A 22,050-nucleotide genomic window follows, 5' to 3' on the forward strand; every position below is an offset into this window, starting at 1 on the left:
ATGGGAACAGACGCCGTAGAACCTGACAGTCCCTGCCTCGATCCTACCTGGCATTAACCATCAAGACCGGTTCAGTAAGTGGTCGAAATGGTCCCGCTGAAAAAAGCCAACCGCGTAGCCGTAGCCCGAGCACTCACACGAACGCCTGCTGCTTTATACCGGCACGGGTGTCAGGTTCGCCTGGTGTCGATAACGGGGATCAGTTCGTTCCGCGCAACGCATTAAGGCCTTGCTAGTTCATACGGATACAACATAGGACATCCCCCGTGTACACTCGCAATGCAATCGGTAGAGCGAAAAGCGAAACGTACGGTTAAAACAAGATAAGCCAGTACGTGGCCGGCCGGCCACAAAGACTGGGACGAGCGATCCCCGCCATACAGTTCGCCATCAACACCGCCGACATGAGGCCACCGGATACCACTCCGGCCTACATCATGCATGGCCGAGAGCTCGCTCGCCCACATCCAGAGGATCGACCAGGAACCGCACCTCAGACCAGGACCAAGCACCCGCCAGACCCCAGTTGGAGGACGCCTACAAGTGGTCCGAATCCACCTCGCCCGGGCCTTCCAGCGGAAAGAGAAGCCAGTACAACCATGAGGCGACGAGACTGGCGACCGAGGCGGGCGAACGCTGTCCTGAAACGCGACCGCCCCCTGCCAGCAAGGCCAACGCGTCAACGCCAAGCTGGCCCCGAAGTACAGCGGACCGATGACTGTACGGAGGATCGTATCCCCCGTAATCGTTTGACCTCAAGGACGGGCCGGAGGACGATGGCACCGCCAATCCATGTGCAGGACTCAAGGCGGCATCCGAGGAAGAGGACGAGGAAACCATCGGGCGTAGGACGGGCCAGCCGCCGTGATTCCTCCAGAGCCATCATACGCCCCCACAGCCACTCGGAAAAGTTCGAGGCCACCTCACTACGGACGGTGGACGATACGGGTCGACCGATTCGGGCCGAACCACGTGCGATCCCGTTCTAGGAGGGGGGTAGGGGAACGGGAGCCGTAATAAACGCTAGCGGGCCGATCACCCGCCCGCCACTTGAGGCTATGGGCTAAGGCGCCCCTAAGCACAAAATCAGACTGATACACGGGCCACCCTACCCGCATCCTTTTTGTCTATTTTAATTTCAATTAAAGTCAGTTAGTCAGAAGGAAAAAAGGGTTAAATATATTTTTTAAAAATAGATATCAGTAGTTTTGGCATATTCAACAATGGTACAATGAAATATAATGAATGTTATAAAATAATCCTAGTTTAATCAAGCTTGAACAATCAAAATTGCTTTTGAAAGCAATTTCTTCTAACCATTACATTATTTACCAGCTCGAACCTTGAATTTTGTCTCAAATATTCAAAAAACAAGAAATAAGAAATGTAGACTATTTTTACCATTTGTTTTGTCCTTCCTCATTAGTTTTTAATGCGATGTCGAAATCAAGTAATTTTGTAAATTTCTTGAAAGGTTTGTTCGGAATAAGAGAAAAAGTACTACTACAGCTTGAACCAGATGCTGAGAGCAGTGGAAAGCGAATTATTTGTACGCTCTAATTGCTTTAAAAAATGCATTTTGTTGTTCCAATAATTTTTTTAATCGCAATCGTGTTTTGCAGGATTGAAACAATATTCTAAACATCTGAAATATAAATTTACAAATTATATACTATAAACAAAAGAACAATAAATATGAATGATTACCCTGCTGGAAAATTTTCAAAAATGATATCGGTTGGTATCATATTATTTACTGGATAACAGATCTTTAGGATCTAAATAATGGAAATTTTAGTATCATTATTGTATTTATTTAATATTAAATTAATAAATAATAGACACTATATATATATTAAGCGGGTACTTAAAATCGACTTGTTTTTTTTTTAAAAAAAAATATTGTTTAGTTCACCACATGTCATTCGAATATCGAGCCACGTAATATGTTTATAGATTTCTATTGAAGCGTATTGCAGTAAAAAAATTAGTCTATACTTTGATTTATATTTTATTTTATTTACTAATGTGTTAAAATAACAATACAAAAACAGCGCTAAGTATTTTTTGTACATTACATTTTTTTACTTTTATTTTTACTTTTATTTTTTAATTTAAATTAAAAATTTTTATTTAACTTTAAATTTTTTTAATTTCCTAAATTTAATTCTTTGTGCCTTATAATACCTTTTTTGAATATACGTTTAAATATATTTGAATTAAATAATTATTTAGAGATAAATAATTTATTTTTTATATATATCTATTTATCTAAATATTTTATAAAAATATATAATAACTTTACAATGTATATACATTCCAGTTTAAATTAATTACATAATTATTCATGTTATTTAAATATAAAGATGAATAAATATATATATATATATATATTTTACTAAATTTATTTTGTTATTATAAACGTTTTAAAATAAAGCAATAATTATACATTTGTATCATTATAAGAAATTTATCTAAATATTATATATTATGTTGTCACTTACTTAGTGCAACTTTTTGATTTGACTACTTTTTGATGCTAATATTTTAACCTTTTTTCTCGTATTATCAATATAATTATTTAGCGCAATTTTTTGATTTCACTACTTTTTGATGCTAATATTTTAATTTTTTTCTAGTATTATTAACAAAAATAAAATATAATTTATAAATATAATTTTTGAGAAAATATTTTTGATAATGATTAATTTTTGCAAAGAATTATTTTGGCTATAAACATAATTTTTGAGAAGATTATATTTTTTATTATTATAAAGAACTATTTTTGCTGACGAAAGATATAACTTAGCGCTTTTTTTTTACATCTGTGATGTCTTTTTTTGTGGGATCATATTATAACATTATAATAATGTTTATTAATTGAAAATTAAATGGTTTATATGCTTTGCAGACTTGATTGAATTTATCAATATAGAAGGCCAATCAAACGCTGTAGAAGTTGTACCAACCTCATGGATGACATTTACAAATGATCAAATAATGTGTAAATGGCCGGAAAAAAATGTTAGGAAATATATATTACGGAAAGAACCCCCAAAAGACAATTGGCAAAAATACATAGTGCAACTAATATTTCAAAGTAGTAAGTATTGTCATAAAAATATTGATAGTATATAATAAGATAATATCTTAATTAAACATGTTTTATATTAAAAAAATGACTTTTTTGTATTTAATATATCAAATCATAACTTCCCAATATTTATGAATACGGTTATGGAAAAGACTTATATAAATCATGTAATACAAATGTATGTATATATATAGACAATTAATAAAATAATTTGTAATTACAGATTCATATAAGGAAGCTATAGATGTTGTACATAAAAAAATTCGAACCGATACATCAGATACATCATGTTCGCAATTAGGCCGAGGGAAAAGAAAAAAGAAAACATTCCAACCAGTTACAGCAAACAACTTAAATGATGACGATTCAAATCCGCGAATGACACCATCTCCGTTAATGACTGTCATGGATTTGCATTTAGAAAATGAACAGTTGACAAATGGTATAACAATAAATAAATATATATATTATTTTTATAAATCTTTAACATTATTTTTTTAATTTGCAAATAAAGTAATGCTTAATAGTGTAATTTTTTATACATTTAGATTTGATTAATGATGATAACCAAAACTTGGACAAGGATATCAAAAATATGGATGAAACAGCAATAAACGTGAGTCAAAATAAAAAGAATAATATTGCCTCTGAAGACCATGTAACTTCTGATGAAGGTATAAACAAATAATTTTTGGTACAATAAGGTATTAAACAATACAAGTCGATTTTAAGTAATCCGCTTAATATATATATAGTGTCTATTAATTTATTAATTTAATATTAAATAAATACAATAATGATACTAAAAATTTCCATTAAAAGATGCTGTTAATCCAGTAAATAATATGATACCAACCGATATCATTTTTGAAAATTTTCCAGCAGGTAATCATTCATATTTATTGTTCTTTTGTTTATAGTAATATAATTTGTAAATTTATGTTTCAGATAGTCAGAATATTGTTTCAATCCTGCAAAACACGATTGCGATTAAAAAATTATTGGAACAACAAAATGCATTTTTAAAGCAATTAGAGCGTACAAATAATTCGCTTCCACTGCTCTCAGCATCTGGTTCAAGCTGTAGTAGTACTTTTTCTCTTATTCCGAACAAACCTTTCAATAAATTTACAAAATTACTTGATTTCGACATCGCATTAAAAACTAATGAGGAAGGACAAAAACAAATGGTAAAAATAGTCTACATTTCTTATTTCTTGTTTTTTGAATATTTGAGACAAAATTCAAGGTTCGAGCTGGTAAAATAATGTAAATGGTTAGAAAGAAATTGCTTTCAAAAGCAATTTTGATTGTTCAATTCAAGCTTGATTAAACTAGGATTATTTTATAACATTCATTATAATTTCATTGTACCATTGTTGAATATGCCAAAACTACTGATATCTATTTTTAAAAAATATATATTTAACCTGGTTGGGGAATCGCCGGTCGAGAAATCGCCGGTTGGAATCCGACCTCCGTGAAGGAAATGTTACTTGAAGGGAATCGAACAGGTTACAATATCACTCACTTGATTTCACCGTATTATTATTTTATTGTTGGTTGAACATAAATTAACGCGATAGATTGTCGCCGGGTAGCAGTTCCGTTTCATCGCGGAATTATCGTTAGACTCAACGCAAAGCCGCGCGATGGAATGCGAGGACTCTCCCCTACCCCAAGCTACTCGATCCACCTAGAGTGTGAAAGCGTCCTCGACCCATCGCGGTGCGCGTAAAAACTCGTTTGTTGTTATTCGCAAATCGGAGCATTCCATGAGCTCCAATCGGGAGATATATTATTGATTCGACAGAGATCGACGGAGTCGTTCCAACATCCCGCCCGCCTCGTCTTTAAGACGAAACAAGGAGGCGCTGGTCCGAGACCCGCCGCCCGCCGTGAGATGTCTGGGTTTTAGATATCTTAATTAGGTTGCTCTCCTGAGTTGTTCGCGGTCAGGTCTGCAGGTTTGATGGGAAGTGGGCAGATCTTGGTGATAGGGCGGCGGAGAGCTGAAGTTGACGTCTCCACCGTGACCACGCGTACAATTCCGTCGTCCCCGGGGTGAACCTCGCTGATCCGTCCCAAGGACCATTTGGCTGGTGGCAAGAGGTCGTCCTTGATGAGAACCAGGGCGCCTGGCTGTAGATTTTCCGAGCGTTGCCGCCATTTACCCAATTGTTGTAGATGGTGAAGGTATTCTCGCGACCACCTGTTCCAAAAATGATCACGTAGATTAGTAATCAAAATAGACCTAGAGTTAGCCCTCCCATGGGTATCCGTCAGGGTGGGCGGTTCCGGTACATTGACTGGGCTCTCTCCTATAAGGAAGTGCCCAGGGGTGATCGCAGTATAATCGTTTGGATCATTGCTTAACGGATAGAGCGGTCTTGAATTGAGGCACGCCTCGATTTGACAAAGTAATGTGGTCAATTCTTCGTAGGTAAGTATTTGATCTCCTAAGACGCGTCGGAGATGGTACTTAGTGGCCTTGACGCCTGCCTCCCAGAGTCCGCCGAAGTGCGGGGCAGAGGGAGGGATAAAAGCCCATTCCGTGCTGTCTTGAGCCAGCTGGGCTTTACAATCCTTGTAAAAATCGGCAGCGGCGCTGAATAGGTCCCGCAACTCTCGTTCGGCCCCTCGGAAATTGGTACCGTTGTCGCTAGTCAGGTACGCACAACGGCCTCTCCTTGCCACAAAACGCCTAAAAGCGGCCAGGAATGAGCTAGAGGTGAGATCCGATACGGCTTCCAAATGCACGGCTCTGGTGACCATGCAAATGAATAGGCAGATATATCCTTTGTAGCCTTTGCATCCGCGGCCCTTGGAAATTCGAAGCTTGATGGGTCCAGCGTAATCCACGCCAGTGGTCCAGAACGGTCGGGCCGGTCTGACTCGATCCGCTGGTAGATGGCCCATCTGTTGTTGAGAAGTGGTTCCCCTGAAACGAGCACATTTTACACATTGTTTTACAACGGATCTAATTAGCGAGTTGGCTTGCAAAATCCAGTAACGGCGAGAGAGCACGCTCCTCGTGAGCTGCGGACCGCCGTGGAGGGTTCTTTCGTGTGCATCGCGCACGAGGAGTAACGAAAGATGGTTCTCTTTGGCGAGAACAATCGGGTGTTTTTCGGCAAAGGCCAACGGTGCGTGAGCAAGTCTGCCGCCTACTCTGATCAGCCCATCCTGTCCTTGGAAGGGCCGTAGCGACAGTAGTGGGGATCGACGGGCCAGCTGGGAGCCGCGGGAGAGGACCTTGATCTCCTCCGCAAAGTCCTGGTGCTGAGCGATGCGACACCAGCGCAATCGATAGCGTGCCAGTTCATCTGCAGTGAGATGAACGGCGTGGGGTCGTTCAACGTCTCGTAGCAGCCTGAGGCAGTATGCTGAAACTCTAATTAATTTAGAAAATGATGAGAATCGTGTAAGGACATCATTGTCGATTTTATCAGTAGTAAGAGTGGTAGCGTGTGTGCGCCGCTCCTCGGTTACTTCCTGTCGAGCATCACTTTCACTTGGCCAGTCACTTGACGGGGATCCCAACCATGGGGGTCCCGACCACCAAAGGCGTCGGTCTCTCAGCTCCGATGGCGAGATGCCCCGTGTAGCTAGATCTGCAGGGTTTTCTGACGTAGCAACATAGTGCCAATGATTCCCCGGCATTAATTCTTGTATGGCAGCCACCCGGTTGGCTACGAAAGGTGTCCAACGTGAGGGATGTGCTCGTAGCCATGCAAGTACCACCCTTGCGTCAGTCCATGCGTATAGAGGGCAGCTCTCCAATTTCAGATGTTTAGTGAGCCGACACAATAGCCGGGCGGCTAGTAGAGCACCGCACAACTCAAGTCTAGGTATGGAGACTGGTTTAATCGGAGTGATCTTGGTCTTAGCAAGCAGGAGAGACACTTCAATGTCCCCGTGCGGCCCGAGCCCTCGCAGGTAAATCGCAGCGGCATAGGCTCTTTCAGAGGCGTCCGAGAAGGCATGAAGTTCCATTGGCGTGCGAATACCGGTCCACCGAGGTATCTGTAATAGATTCAGTTCAGGTAAGCGGGTAATGTATTTCAACCAACAAGTCTGTAACTCCGGGGGCAATTCTTGGTCCCAGTTTAAACCCGCCATCCAAAGATCTTGTATTAATATTTTGGCTACTACTATTACAGGAGCCGCCCAGCCTGCGGGATCAAATAGCTTAGCCACGAAGGAAAGTATGGAGCGTTTTGTTGGTTGTGTCGTCACATCAAATGACGGGACCGCCTTTAGGCCAAGTGTGTCCTTGGTAGGAGTCCAAAGGATGCCTAGGGCACCCACATTGTCGTTAGTTGCAATAAATCGTTGCCCCTGATCCCCCTCAGGACAGAGCGTTGCTTGAGTAGCAGCCCATTTACTTAGATGGAGCCCTCCTGCTTGGAGTAGGCCTTCCAGTTGAAGTTTGAGTTCCAGGGCGTCTGCAAGAGTGTTGGCGCCAGCTAGTATGTCATCTACGTAAGTGTGGTTGCGGATTGCTGATGCTCCTTGAGGGAACCGGGACTCTTCATCTTCAGCCAATTGGAGCAAGGTTCTGATTGCCAAATACGGAGCCGGTGTCGTACCGTAGGTGACGGTGACGAGTCTAAAGTCTCGAACCTCTGACTCGGCGTCCGCCCGCCATACTATCCTCTGAAGATCGGCATCCTCTCGATTAATCCGAACTTGTCTAAACATTTTGACAATGTCCGTGGTGAAGGCAACTTGAAAGAACCGCCATCTAGTGCGACCGCCTCTCCGTCCTCTCTCGTCAAACTAAGAGAGAGAGGGCGAGAGAGACCGCTGCGCAACCTCGTCGTGCCGCTCTCCGTTCTCTCGATACTTGCTCGGTATCACTGATTGCTCGGTATAGTATCTTTTTGGGCGCCAGGTGCGGTCAGGCCGCACCACTCAACAATAGCTCAACTAATAATCAGCGGACACGACGGCTCGGCCTCGGTAGCTCGGTATCAACAAGGGGTAGAGTGTCGTGGTTCTTTCCGTAAGGAGATTCGGAATCGCAGTCCCGGAGAGAGAGAGGAAATCTCGATATTGATTGTACTCAGAAATAGGATAAAATAAGAATATATTTTCAGTTAATAGTATATAAATGGTGTGAATCAAAGTAGCTATAATTTCATTATCGAGCCGTTGGGAGATCGCTGGGTGTTATCGAAATCTTTAGTTATCGTTACTCTCCTCCCTTTGTAACCGGCTCGGAATCGAATGGATCATATACCAATCCAGCGTAACTTATTCTCAAATTTCGTTAATTAATGACTCGATACAATGCTACAAATATAATATACTACGATATGACTGTCGACTCGTTTCGGTGCCCCTCGGAGAGGCGAAGAAGGCAAAGATTTACGCAATAACTTAATGACGCGGAAATCGACGTGAGTCCCGTGAGTCTCTCCACTAATTCTCGGTACTAAAAGATTTACAGCATAGTTGCTCGGTATCGTTAATTTTCTCTATTGACTCACGGATCTCTGCCGAATCCGCGCTTACCGGACGATCGAGGAGGTGGCCTTACAATATTTCGCCGTCGCAGTGGGCTGTCGTGGGTCGTTGTCCCTGGGTGTGCTCGCAGGACACCGGCTTGCCGAACAGTGATTTCCTTTCGGGCCGGCGGGACCTCGGCAGGTACGCTGGTGGGGAGGGGGAAGACAATGCGCGCCACCCCGGCCCGGTTGCCAGGTTTCGCGGCAGCGTTGCGCCCCGCGCCGGACCCGGAATCGATCCTCGTATCGATTCCGGTGTCTCGCGGCTGGTCGCGGACTTCCGCCGCCAAATTCAAATTCCAGCCCTCGGGAGCGATGATGTAGCAGGTCCATTTTCGGCGGTCCCGTCCACACCTCGTATGGCCGTATGCTGATGTTCCAAACGACCTTTCTTGGCTGAGGGAAGTCGTTCCGGGGTGATCAATCCCGTTAGATCTCCGTGTTTCTCTCGAGGCGTGGTGGCGGGCCCCTCAGGGCATCATCCTTGTCGAGGGATGTAGGCGCCTTTTACTCCCTGATCTGGACTGCTCCTGTTCGTCCCATCGAAGCTGTAACGAGTTTCTCTGCAGTATCGCTTCCTTATTTTCTCGGTACCGTGTATAGGTTATCGTTCGTAATACTCACCGGGCCGGTCGCTCAGTCTCTGCTCCTCCCCTTTCGAGGTCGTTCCTCCGTCGCCTGTCCGGGTCCTCTTCTCCCTAAAACAATGGCCGTTCTCCTGGCCTACCACCTCGATCCCGATACAGAGTGCGGGCGAGCTAGCGAAAAGGTCGCTGCTCACCCGCACGAGACACAAAATAATATAGCGCTCTCAGACGCTTCCCGGCCGGGCGCGTCCGCCCTTGTGACGGGCTCAAAAAGACCACGTCACAACTCCCCCCTTCCTGGGGAGGACCGAGAAGGTCTTGGACATCGACCCACATCGATGACCACCCACTCGATCACTGCCTCACTCAAACTTTTCTCTCGCCATGCCCTCCACCCACGAGGTCCCGAATTCTGCCGACAGTCATGATTAGGTTTTACTTCCCGCGATATCTTAAGGGAGTCTCACCTCCCGAGACCACCACTCCGAAGGCGTCGCTCCGGGATGGGACAGACAATAGGGTGTAATTAACGGGGTCTCACATGTCTTACTACGAAAGTCCGTTTATTGACCTTCTCAGGTACAATTAGTATACGCCCTACGGGGTGTTCTTGGCCCCTCCTCGGTATCTGGTCTCCCATCTCCTTCCTTTCGGGCCGTATGGGCCAAGCAATAATAAAAGGACCAAAAAAAAAACATCGGGGAGGAAGTCGGGGGGGTCACCGAGAACAAAGAGAAAAAGGTGAGGGGCTCCCTAGGGGCGAAATCATTAAAAAAAATAAATAATAATAACAAAAAAAAAGATTAATAGGGGCTGCCAGCCCCCCACAAAAAAAACAAAACAAAACCCGTCATTCGGAGGGGCTAGGGGTACGGGGTGGTACGGGGTCCCCTGTGTCTTCCGCTACGCTCCGGCGGTGGTCCCCGGCGTGGCCCCCTCTCGTCTTGCGAGGGGTTGTCTCTCTCGTATGGGGGCCCGCAGCGTGGGCAGGTCCTTACCGTGGTTCCCCTTTGTCCGCACCCGTAACAAAAATCCGCCCTCCTCTGCCGGATTCATCTCCTCTACTCGGGAGGATTTTCCTGTGTTTCTCTCGGTATCCTAGTCAGGGTCGGGGGAATAGTAGGGTTTTAAATATTGTATGTGGCTTTTACCGGCGGTTGACCCATCTAGACGAGTCAGCTCGTAAATTACGGAGGACAATTTCCTCCCGATTCGGAGGGGACCTTCGAATTTGGGTGCCAACTTTGCCGCGAAGTTATCGGCGGCCGACGAAAGGACGTGCCGCCTTCGCAAGACTAGTGCACCCGTACGAAAACTGCGAGTTCGACGCCTCAGATTATAGTACGTCGCCTGTTTTTCCTGGGCCTCCTCTAAACGTTCGCCAACCCATTCCCGAATCAACTTCAGCCGCTCCATTCTATCTGACCAAACCGCGGGATCGGCTGCGTCGACCTGAGCCATCTCGTTACCTCGGTTTTGCAGCCTCCCTCTCGGTATCAACTCTCGGCCCAGATTCAGGAATGCCGGCGAAGTTCCCAGGGAGGAATGCTCCGCGGTATTATATGCAAACCGGAAGTCCGCAATATTCCGGTCCCAATCCCTATGATCCCTATCTATGTAAGCGACTATCATTGTTTTTAAAACCCTATTCACCCTTTCTACGGGGTTCGCCTGCGGGTGGTATGGAGGGGTGGTATCGTGCCGTATCCCGTTTTCGCGGGCGAATTCCTCTATCTCCCTATTCACGAACTCGGTACCGTTGTCCGTCAGTAAACATTTGGGCGTGCCCCAACGCGAAATAACTAGGTCTACTAACGATTCCCTAATCTTTGGACCTGTCGCGGATCGGAGAGTCTTACACTCTATCCACTTTGTGAATAAGTCCTGAATCACTAGTAGGTATTTGAAACCGGTCCTACTACGCGGTAAGGGTCCCATAATATCGGCGGCAACCACCGTCCATGGAGCTTCCGCTATTCGCCTACCCATGAGTCCCGCAGGACAGGCCTGCTCGACTTTTGTCAGTTGGCACGGGCCGCATTTCTTAACATAACCTACTACATCTCGGAACATTCGCGGCCAGTAGTATGAGACCGCGAGACGCTGATATGTCTTCTCGATACCTAAGTGTCCGGATTGAGGAGCGTCGTGGGCTTCGCGTAACGCCTCCCTTCGTGACTCACTCGGTAGCACTAATTTCCATCGGTTCAGGTCTTCTACTATGTCCGAAACGACCGGCTTAGATCTTAGAAAATACAATTGGGCGTCTATTATTCGCCATTGATTGTAGCGATCCGGATCGCTCGCGACCTGTTTGAATCGATGTTTATACCATTTATCCGTGCTCTCGGGATCGGGATCTTCTCCTATCGCGCCCGCGGCCGCAACTACCGTTTCGTCGCTCTCGACTTCCCCCTCGTAGCTTCTCGATAAAGCGTCTGGTACGTGGTGTAAGGCCCCCTTTCTATGAATAATTTCGTAGTCGTATTCCAATAACTCGAGGGCCCACCTGGCTAATCTGCCCGTGGGATTCCGCAAGTTATGGAGCCACCTCAAACTACTATGATCTGTTATTACGGTGAATTTGTAACCCTCCAGATAGGGACGAAATTTCTTAATGGACCACACCACGGCCAGACACTCCTGCTCGGTAACGGTGTATTTTTTCTCGGGGTCCGTCAGAGCGCGACTCGCGAACGCGATCACTCTCTCCCCCTCCTCAAAATTTTGCGTCAGCACGGAGCCCAAACCTACCGAACTCGCGTCGGTTTGGAGTACGAAGGGTCTCTCGAAATCCGGGCATGCTAATACTGGTGCCGTGGTTAAATGCTCTTTTACGATTTGTACCGCGCGCGATTGCTCTTCCCCCCACTCCCATCGCTTGTTCTTCTTTAGCAATCTAGTGAGGGGCTCGGTAACGGTAGCTAAGCGCGGTATGAATCGTCTATACCACGAGGCCATGCCTAAAAACCGTCGTAGCTGTTTAATATTTCTCGGTATCGGAAACTCTATCACTGGTTGAGTCTTATCCGGGTCGACTGTAAGCCCTTCATTCTGCACGATAAATCCGAGATACTTTACTTGTGATTGACAAAATTCGCATTTTTCCGGGTTTATTGTTAACCCGGCGGACGATATTCTAACCATGACCCTCCTAAGCCACGCCAAATGTTCCTCGAATGTCGGCGTCGCGATAATAATGTCGTCTAAATAGGCGAATGCGAAAGGCTCCATTTCCGGTCCTATTAATTTATCTAGTAGCCGTTGAAATGTGGCCGGGGCTCCCGTGAGCCCGTACGGCATCCGCGTAAAATGAAAAAGTCCCTTGCCGGCTACGCTGAAGGCTGTTATTTCCCGGCTTTCCTTAGCCAGGGGTATTTGAAAATACGCCTGACTGAGGTCCAAAGTGGAGATGTATTTCGCGGCTCTTAACTTGTCGAGGATAGCGTTCATGTTCGGGAGGGGATACGCGTCCTTCTTCGAGATCTCATTAACCTTCCGGAAATCTAAACAGAACCTATACTTTCCGGAAGGTTTCCTCACCATCACTATTGGATTGGACCATTCACTGAAAGAGGGCTCGATTATTCCGCTTTTTAGCATTCTATCAACTTCCTCGCGCACGGCGTCTTGTATTTTCGGGGATACAACGTAACACCGTTGTTTGATCGGTTTCTGTGCCCCGACGTCAATACGGTGTTCTGTCAGGGTGGTTACCCCCGGGTTATCGTTTGGAACTATCCCCGCTTCTTTCACTACGCTCTCTATCTGTGCGCGCTGGGAAGAGTCAAGCTCGGGTAGCCCGCTACAGGCGTGTTCGGACGGCTCGGCAGCGTTAAAACGGTACCTATGTGAGGGACTTCGCGAGAAGAACCACTCGGATTTGGCTAGATCTAACCCTATTCCAAACTTGCACAAAAAATCCATCCCTAGGATGCACGAAACTGCCAAATTGGGTAATAATCCTACGAAAAGGGTGTGTTCTATGCCGCCTAACTTGAGTGGTACCTCGCTAACCTCATCTATTTTCGCCACTTGGCCATTCGCCGTCCGGATTTTTCCGCCTCGGTATCGCGATATTGGTAATCTGAGAGATCGCACGAGCTTAATTCCCTCCGTCCCTATCAGCGTTCTACTCGAGCCTGAGTCGACAAGAGCTCTTAACGGTCGTCCTTTTATGTATACTTCGAAATATTGCAACGGGGGAAATTCGGTATCGTCTAAGGTCACGTATGATTCTATACCCCCGGTGCCTGTAATTTCTCGAGTCCGTTCCTTTTGAGCCGATAGGACCCGATCTACCGACTCTCTCCCTCGTTTCCCGCGCAATTTGGACACGTTCGCGTCGTGTGCTGTTTCTTTCCGCACCGATAACAATGCAGACTTCGCGTCTGCGTACATTCTCGCGATCGGTGTCCCTTTTGTCCACAATTCCAACATTTCATGTCGGCTAATCGGCTACTCGCGGTGGATGAGGAGGGTGTCGTGTCCGTACCCGCGTTATTCACGGCGGCTACCGGAGGCCTCTTCGTCTCGGTAGCTTTCCCCCTTTTCTTGGGCGCGGTCGCGGGGACTGCGGCCGCGGCGACCGTTTTCGGGTGTCTAGGTGATCGCGATGCTCCCTTATACGCGAGTTCCGGAAAAATAGACCGCGTTGTTGTCGGCTGTCTATCTAGATCGTAACATTCCTCGATCTGCGACGCGAGGGTTTCTAATGACCGAAAATCATAAATTTCGTTACGCCTCACAGCTATACGCAACCTCGGTATCATGTTTCTATGCGCGTAATTTAGCTGTTCGTTTAGCTGCCATGGGGGGTCCAATCGTTCGAACAAGGCCTGCATGCAGGTTATATAATCGGCGACGGGTTCGTCTTCCCCCTGCTTGCGTCGCATTATCTCGTCCCGCAAGGTGAATTGGAAGTTCGGGCATCCAAATCGCGCACGCCACGCGGCCTCGAATTGCCCCCAGGTACGCCAAAGATGTTGATTCAGACGAAACCAATGGGCCGCGGTGCCCGATAAAAAGAACGGCAGACATTTAAATATTTCGTCGTCATCTAAGGGAATTAATTGCCGACCCTGCTCTATACGAATGAGGAAGGCCTCCGCCTCCCCGTCGCGTGCCCCGGAAAAATTTAAATTCCACTTTCGCATTACGTTATACGCGTCCACGGCGAAATTCGGTTTATACGCGAGGGCGATACGGCTCGGGATTTCTCCGCGGCTCCGGGTGCGTCTCTGTTGGCTCTGGGGGATGTATCCTGATTCGCGGTTTCGAGGACCACGCTAGGGCTTCGCCCCCGACAGCACCTTCCTCGGTATCCGACTCCTCGTCTGACGCTTCCGATATTTCAGGGGTCGGCATATGCTCTCGCCCTATTAATTGCGCGGCCTCGTATCTCAATAATCGAGCCCTAAGGGTGGGGAGGATCCCTTTGACGGACAGCTTTCTCTCCGCGAGGGCACACCTCACTTCCTCCTTTGATAACTTTCGAATCCACCGAAATTGTTCTTTTGTCGACATTTCGTTTTATGGTTAGTGACGGTGTGAGGGAAATGAGATCTCGAAGGGGAAGATAGATAGTACACGGACCGTGACCGGATTGACTAAACGTACGCTCCCTCCCTCAACTGTCTCGCCAACTAACTCTTTCTCGGTATCTTTGTGAGCGTTGCCTAAATTAGACACCGTCAATCCTTGATTACGCCGCTTGGTCACGATACTCCCCCTCCTAGAACCCGAAAATATGTTGCGAACGATGTTCTATAAATTCCTAGTTAATAGGAAAGTCACTCACAGGCGTGAATACTCGGCGCGAATATCTCTTGAGGAGATAAAGAAGGGGCGAGAAGAAGAGAGAAGAAGAAGAGGAAAAAAAAATTCTATTCTTATTCCTAATTCAATAAACAGAAAGAAACTAACAAGTTCGCGAAAGGCAGCGTATGCGAGGAAGTGGGAGAAAAAAAAATGTTCCTTTGTATACACGGACGTCCGTTTCTGAGTCGAGTCTCGCTAAGGAATTTCGGGAATTCGCGTAAACATCTATTCACCAATATTCGTTCTTAGCTCTCGGTATCTTGACCATAATATCTGAGGACGCGATAATCCTTCAAGAACAATACGTGTTTACCCGCTTTTAGATTCGACTCGACGAGTGGTAAATATTTCCGCGAAGAGATCGAAAGGAAGAAAGAAGAAGAAAAAAAAAATTCGTCGCTCTTCAATATTATTCCCTATATTGGGACAAGAATATTCGCCGACTTTGTATCCGACGAAAAACTCGGTATCAATCAGGTGCCTATAATTCACTCGATATATCAAAGAAAGTCGTAAAAGGCGTATGAGCGCGCTACCTTTGTAATACTATACTACGCGGTCGGGTTTACGATGCCGCGCGCGACAAAGAAACGTGTCGGTGGTCGCTCTCTGTCATACGCGTAGCGCTCCTTCGTACTCGTGCACTTAACGCGATGGCACCTCAAATTCGAGTCCCCCCCGTTGTGACGGGAAGTCTCGAGATATCGAGACAAGCACAATGGGAACAATCTTAATAACGCGGGAACAATAATAATTGGGGACAAAGTAATACAAATGCATGCAATAAACAAAAGTCATCGACTGTATTAAGTCAAATAATACTCGGAGAATCTCCGACGGAGATCCCCGGCTCGGGCGAGACTCAAGTCAGCGCCCGATAGACAAAGAAAAAGGAAAGAAAAACAAAAGAGAAGTATTTCTCTCACCCTACTGTCTCTCCGTTACCCGAAACGACACGTATCCTCCTTTATTAATTATCCTCTCTTTCGAGAGGGCCCCACGTTGGGCGCCAAATTTGCGACCGCCTCTCCGTCCTCTCTCGTCAAACTAAGAGAGAGAGGGCGAGAGAGACCGCTGCGCAACCTCGTCGTGCCGCTCTCCGTTCTCTCGATACTTGCTCGGTATCACTGATTGCTCGGTATCGTATCTTTTTGGGCGCCAGGTGCGGTCAGGCCGCACCACTCAACAATAGCTCAACTAATAATCAGCGGACACGACGGCTCGGCCTCGGTAGCTCGGTATCAACAAGGGGGTAGAGTGTCGTGGTTCTTTCCGTAAGGAGATTCGGAATCGCAGTCCCGGAGAGAGAGAGGAAATCTCGATATTGATTGTACTCAGAAATAGGATAAAATAAGAATATATTTTCAGTTAATAGTATATAAATGGTGTGAATCAAAGTAGCTATAATTTCATTATCGAGCCGTTGGGAGATCGCTGGGTGTTATCGAAATCTTTAGTTATCGTTACTCTCCTCCCTTTGTAACCGGCTCGGAATCGAATGGATCATATACCAATCCAGCGTAACTTATTCTCAAATTTCGTTAATTAATGACTCGATACAATGCTACAAATATAATATACTACGATATGACTGTCGACTCGTTTCGGTGCCCCTCGGAGAGGCGAAGAAGGCAAAGATTTACGCAATAACTTAATGACGCGGAAATCGACGTGAGTCCCGTGAGTCTCTCCACTAATTCTCGGTACTAAAAGATTTACAGCATAGTTGCTCGGTATCGTTAATTTTCTCTATTGACTCACGGATCTCTGCCGAATCCGCGCTTACCGGACGATCGAGGAGGTGGCCTTACAATATTTCGCCGTCGCAGTGGGCTGTCGTGGGTCGTTGTCCCTGGGTGTGCTCGCAGGACACCGGCTTGCCGAACAGTGATTTCCTTTCGGGCCGGCGGGACCTCGGCAGGTACGCTGGTGGGGAGGGGGAAGACAATGCGCGCCACCCCGGCCCGGTTGCCAGGTTTCGCGGCAGCGTTGCGCCCCGCGCCGGACCCGGAATCGATCCTCGTATCGATTCCGGTGTCTCGCGGCTGGTCGCGGACTTCCGCCGCCAAATTCAAATTCCAGCCCTCGGGAGCGATGATGTAGCAGGTCCATTTTCGGCGGTCCCGTCCACACCTCGTATGGCCGTATGCTGATGTTCCAAACGACCTTTCTTGGCTGAGGGAAGTCGTTCCGGGGTGATCAATCCCGTTAGATCTCCGTGTTTCTCTCGAGGCGTGGTGGCGGGCCCCTCAGGGCATCATCCTTGTCGAGGGATGTAGGCGCCTTTTACTCCCTGATCTGGACTGCTCCTGTTCGTCCCATCGAAGCTGTAACGAGTTTCTCTGCAGTATCGCTTCCTTATTTTCTCGGTACCGTGTATAGGTTATCGTTCGTAATACTCACCGGGCCGGTCGCTCAGTCTCTGCTCCTCCCCTTTCGAGGTCGTTCCTCCGTCGCCTGTCCGGGTCCTCTTCTCCCTAAAACAATGGCCGTTCTCCTGGCCTACCACCTCGATCCCGATACAGAGTGCGGGCGAGCTAGCGAAAAGGTCGCTGCTCACCCGCACGAGACACAAAATAATATAGCGCTCTCAGACGCTTCCCGGCCGGGCGCGTCCGCCCTTGTGACGGGCTCAAAAAGACCACGTCACACTAGTTAGTATTAACCAAAGTTCTGCTTGAAGTTTTGGGCCGGGCAGCAGGAGATCATTCAGAGATGCTCCTGTGCTCGTTCGAAAGGAAGCGTTAAAAACTACCCGGATTTTTCCGCTTGGATCAGCTGTCTTAACCACTGCATGATGTGGCAGGTAGTATGAACCGTTGCCCTTAATTTCTGCTTCTGGCACCGGTTCCATGTGACCGAGTTCAGAATAATCGTTCAAGAACTCGACGTATGACTGGTAGAGTGAAGGGTTTCTCCGTAGTCGACTCTCGGCTGCCAAGAGTAAACGCAGTGCCCCGCACCTTGAATCTCCGAGCTCTAACGAGGGCTCTTGCTTACGGGGTAGGCGAACGACATAACGTCCATCTGAGTCACGAGTGTGGGTCGTTGCGAACAGCCTCTCACAATAAGCTTCGTCCGGGGTGAGTGGGCACTCCCCAGACACCTCTTCTAGCTCCCAAAACCGCTGTAGTTGTTGTCGCAGATCCTGTTCAATGGTTACATGGTGACTTGCGATGTCAATTCCGGGCGGATAGTTCGTATGTCCAATTGCGCTCATCAATACCCAGCCAAAGACGGTAGAGTGAGCATACGGCTCTCCGGGTTGTCCGTGTTTAACTCCACTCTCGATTAGCATTCCGTAAACGTCGGCTCCGAGCACCGCGTCTACCGAGGCTGGTTTGTCGTAGTTTGGGTCTGCCAGCTGGATGCCACGTAGGTGAGGCCAGTGCCCTTTGTGAACCTGTTTGCCAGGAGTAAATGGAGTAAGTTTGGACATGACTAAAGCAGTAGGTATAGCGATCCGTAGGGTCGAGGACAGTTCGCTTCCGATCATGAGAGATACTGCATGAGTCACTCTCCCTGTTGTTACCCCCTGCAGGCCGGAGACCGTCACGTTCACTCTCCGGCGGCGTAGTTGGAGCTGTTGGGCGACGCGTTCTGATACAAACGAGGCTTCAGACCCGGAATCTAACAATGCTCGCACCTTAACCGTACGACCCGAATGCGAGATCAGTTTTATCATGGCGGTCGCAAGAAGAACCGTGTTATTCGTAGTGCTTGCCAAGGCGGCTACTGCCGTTGCATCAGCTTGATGTACGGACTTTTCTAATGAGGTGATGGCCGCATTTGAGTCTTGAGGTATCGTTGGAGCGGCTGACTGTATTACCCCGATGTGCAGGAGTGAGTGATGCTTCTCCCGGCAGTGCCGGCATCGGTTGATAGACGGACAGGCCGCTGCTGCGTGGTTGTGGCCTAGGCAGTTAAAGCAGGCTTTACTCCTTCTCGCTTGGTCTCGACGTTGTTCTACGGAGAAGGTTTTAAACTTGTCACACGATCGGAGCGGATGGCGTGCCTTGCAGAGTGGACACTGAGATCCCTCTCTAGTGCTGGAGGAATGTGACGATACATCGGTTTTTCGTCCGTTGCGTTTGCCTCCCTTTGTTTCGCTTGTTATCGCTGTTGAACGCGGGTGAGCCGCTTCCAGGGCGCGAGCTCGGGTAAGGAGAAAGGTTTTCAGCTCGGTGAAGGATGGAAAGTTCGAACTCGACTCCTGTGACGACTCCCACAGGAGGCGCGTTGATGAATCTAATTTGTCAACTATAATGTGAACAAACCAGTCATCCCAATGTTCCACCGGTCTTCCCAGGGCCCGGAAAGAGCGTGATGACTGGTTCGCCGTACTGATCAATCTATTGATCTCTTGGGAGGACTGTTTGACAATTGGCGCGCTAAGCAGGAGTTCTCGCATGTGAGTCGTTAAGAGCACTCTTCGATTATCAAAACGCGAGACCAGTTCGTCCCACGCCAGGGCATAGCCTTCAGCTGACATTTCAATGCTTGAAACTACTGCGGCGGCCTCTCCGGCAAGACTAGCCTTAAGATATTGCAACTTCTGAATTGGTGCGAGGCCGTCCACTTCATGCACTAGAGACTTGAAGAGATCCCGAAACCCCTCCCAGGCCAGTGGGTCTCCGTCGAACGTAGGCAAATTGATTTTCGGTAACTGGATCTGGCGAAGGACGGAACCGGCATCCGCATTTGTCGACGTCGTCTCCATAGACTTAGTAGTCTGAAGGTGAGCTATGATGCGGGACTTCGTTGAAAGATAGTGCTCTTCAATTAGTCCATAGACGTCCTCCTTCATATAATCCGTTTGATCTATTTTGTCGCATATTACCAGGGAATCATGTGCATCAAAGAATTTTGCCCAATAAGACTCCAGGAGCTCAAGGCGAGCAGTCATGTACGCACGAGTCATTTTGTCCCTTCCGGCTTTGATCAAGTTGTCCCAGAAGCGCTCAATGTAGCCCGCGGTCGCCCGTTGTTTTTTAATTGCGGCTTCCATTTCAGAGAGCGGATCAGCCAATTAATTGCAGGCGGAAAGTGCGATGCTCACTCGGCGAGCGAATCGACGACGTTGGTATGCACAGTACGCGTGAAGAGCTTCGATGCCCTGCGCGTAGCGGCACACGCGTACAGCAGAGCGACTGCACCGAACTTGCGAGACACGCGGGGCGTGGAGCGACGGCGCGTGTTTGCGGGGCACCCGCGGTGATCGGAGCGACGGCACTGTAAGTGTGGCACACGCGTGGTGCGGAGCGACGGCACCGAACTTGCGAGACACGCGGGGCGTGGTGCGAAGGCGCGTGTATGCGCGGCACCCGCGAAGATCGGAGCGACGGCACTGTAAGTGTGGCACACGCGTGGAGCGAAGCGACGGCACCAAACTTGCGAGACACGCGGGGCATGGAGCGACGGCGCGTGTTTGCGCGGCACCCGCGGTGATCGGAGCGACGGCACTGTAAGTGTGGCACACGCGTGGTGCGGAGCGACGGCACCGAACTTGCTAGACACGCGGGGCGTGGAGCAACGGCGCGTGTTTGCGCGGCACCCGCGGTGATCGGAGCGGTGGCACTGTAATAACTTCGGTAAAATATGTTACTTACCGAGCACCATTGAATCCGTTAAAACTCACTGTGAATTCGTAACGACCGTTGAATCCGGCTCGAAGGACCAATTATATGGTTGGGGAATCGCCGGTCGAGAAATCGCCGGTTGGAATCCGACCTCCGTGAAGGAAATGTTACTTGAAGGGAATCGAACAGGTTACAATATCACTCACTTGATTTCACCGTATTATTATTTTATTGTTGGTTGAACATAAATTAACGCGATAGATTGTCGCCGGGTAGCAGTTCCGTTTCATCGCGGAATTATCGTTAGACTCAACGCAAAGCCGCGCGATGGAATGCGAGGACTCTCCCCTACCCCAAGCTACTCGATCCACCTAGAGTGTGAAAGCGTCCTCGACCCATCGCGGTGCGCGTAAAAACTCGTTTGTTGTTATTCGCAAATCGGAGCATTCCATGAGCTCCAATCGGGAGATATATTATTGATTCGACAGAGATCGACGGAGTCGTTAAAACAAACCCTTTTTCCTTCTGACTAACTGACTTTAATTGAAATTAAAATAGACAAAAAGGATGCTCAATATTTACCAGAAAAGGCTCGAACAATTGTATATATATATATATATATGTATTTACATTTTTTTCGTAGGAAACATTTGTCTATTTATTAGGAGGCACTTCTCCCCACGATCAAATAAAAGCTGGACTAGAAAAAATATTTACTAATAAATTGGGTACAAAATGTTCTTGGATGGGTCGCAAAGGCAACTTCGAAGTGAACACACTAATAATTATGGACATTTTAAAACGTATATAGAAATGTAAAAATATATAATTATAAAAAATTAATGCTTTTAATAGCATAATAATTGTACCGGTACTATATTAACTTTTTTTTTGTTACATTTGTAGGATCGACTAGAAAACACTTTCCATTTTTGACAGATAAACAATTTCAGAACTATGTGTCAGCTTGGTTAAGGCACTCAAAAACGCGCTACGACAGAGAACTAGTATGTTTTACGTTTTACTTGTATATTTTAGTTTTCGATATAACAACATATTTATTATTACTTTTATTTTTTACAGGCAAAGCAACAACGTCAATAAGTTTTATCATTTTTTAAGTATCACAATAATAGTTACTTGTGTATTTAGTGTATTCATGAATTTTTTATTTTTACGTTAAAATCAAAGAGAAATTAATATTTTTATATTAAAATGTTGGCTTGTATTAAAATTATTTAGCGATAAATGAATGCAATTAGATGATAACTTATATATATTACTAAAACTTCTTATTGCCCACATTAACAGCACTGACCATATTAGTTGTGTTAGCGATTTGTGTTATTATGTATCTTATAAGTTAATTATATCCCTCATAGCAAAAAATGTCACAGTGACATCACAATAAGCTCACAATAGAGTCACAAGGTGACAAAAAAATGTAATGTCACTGT

The 22,050-nt window shown here is 46.9% G+C and overlaps 1 protein-coding gene across 1 annotated transcript; it reads left to right on the forward strand.

Moving 5' to 3' along the window:
• The first annotated feature begins 3,472 nt into the window (after window positions 1-3,472).
• Window positions 3,473-21,697, forward strand: LOC146721511 (uncharacterized). The gene is made up of 7 exons (XM_085486664.1): window positions 3,473-3,536; window positions 3,643-3,768; window positions 3,917-3,979; window positions 4,043-4,284; window positions 21,237-21,396; window positions 21,500-21,600; window positions 21,677-21,697. Exons 1-7 carry the CDS (start codon window positions 3,473-3,475, stop codon window positions 21,695-21,697), a joined length of 777 nt encoding a protein of 258 aa, XP_085342790.1.
• The last annotated feature ends 353 nt before the right edge of the window (window positions 21,698-22,050 follow it).

The sequence above is a fragment of the Nylanderia fulva genome, unplaced genomic scaffold, assembly GCF_048542155.1.
Source record: "Nylanderia fulva isolate GAGA-0341 unplaced genomic scaffold, ASM4854215v1 Scaffold463, whole genome shotgun sequence".
NCBI lineage: Eukaryota > Metazoa > Arthropoda > Insecta > Hymenoptera > Formicidae > Nylanderia > Nylanderia fulva.

What these genes read in the sequence shown, in the direction of transcription:
- LOC146721511 (XM_085486664.1), top strand. Translation starts at nt 3,473, where the DNA reads ATGACACCATCTCCGTTAATGACTGTCATGGATTTGCATTTAGAAAAT. An exon ending in AAATGAACAGTTGACAAATG is followed by an intron (nt 3,537 to 3,642) that starts GTATAACAATAA and finishes TTATACATTTAG; the next exon opens with ATTTGATTAATGATGATAAC. An exon ending in AATTATGGACATTTTAAAAC is followed by an intron (nt 21,397 to 21,499) that starts GTATATAGAAAT and finishes TTACATTTGTAG; the next exon opens with GATCGACTAGAAAACACTTT.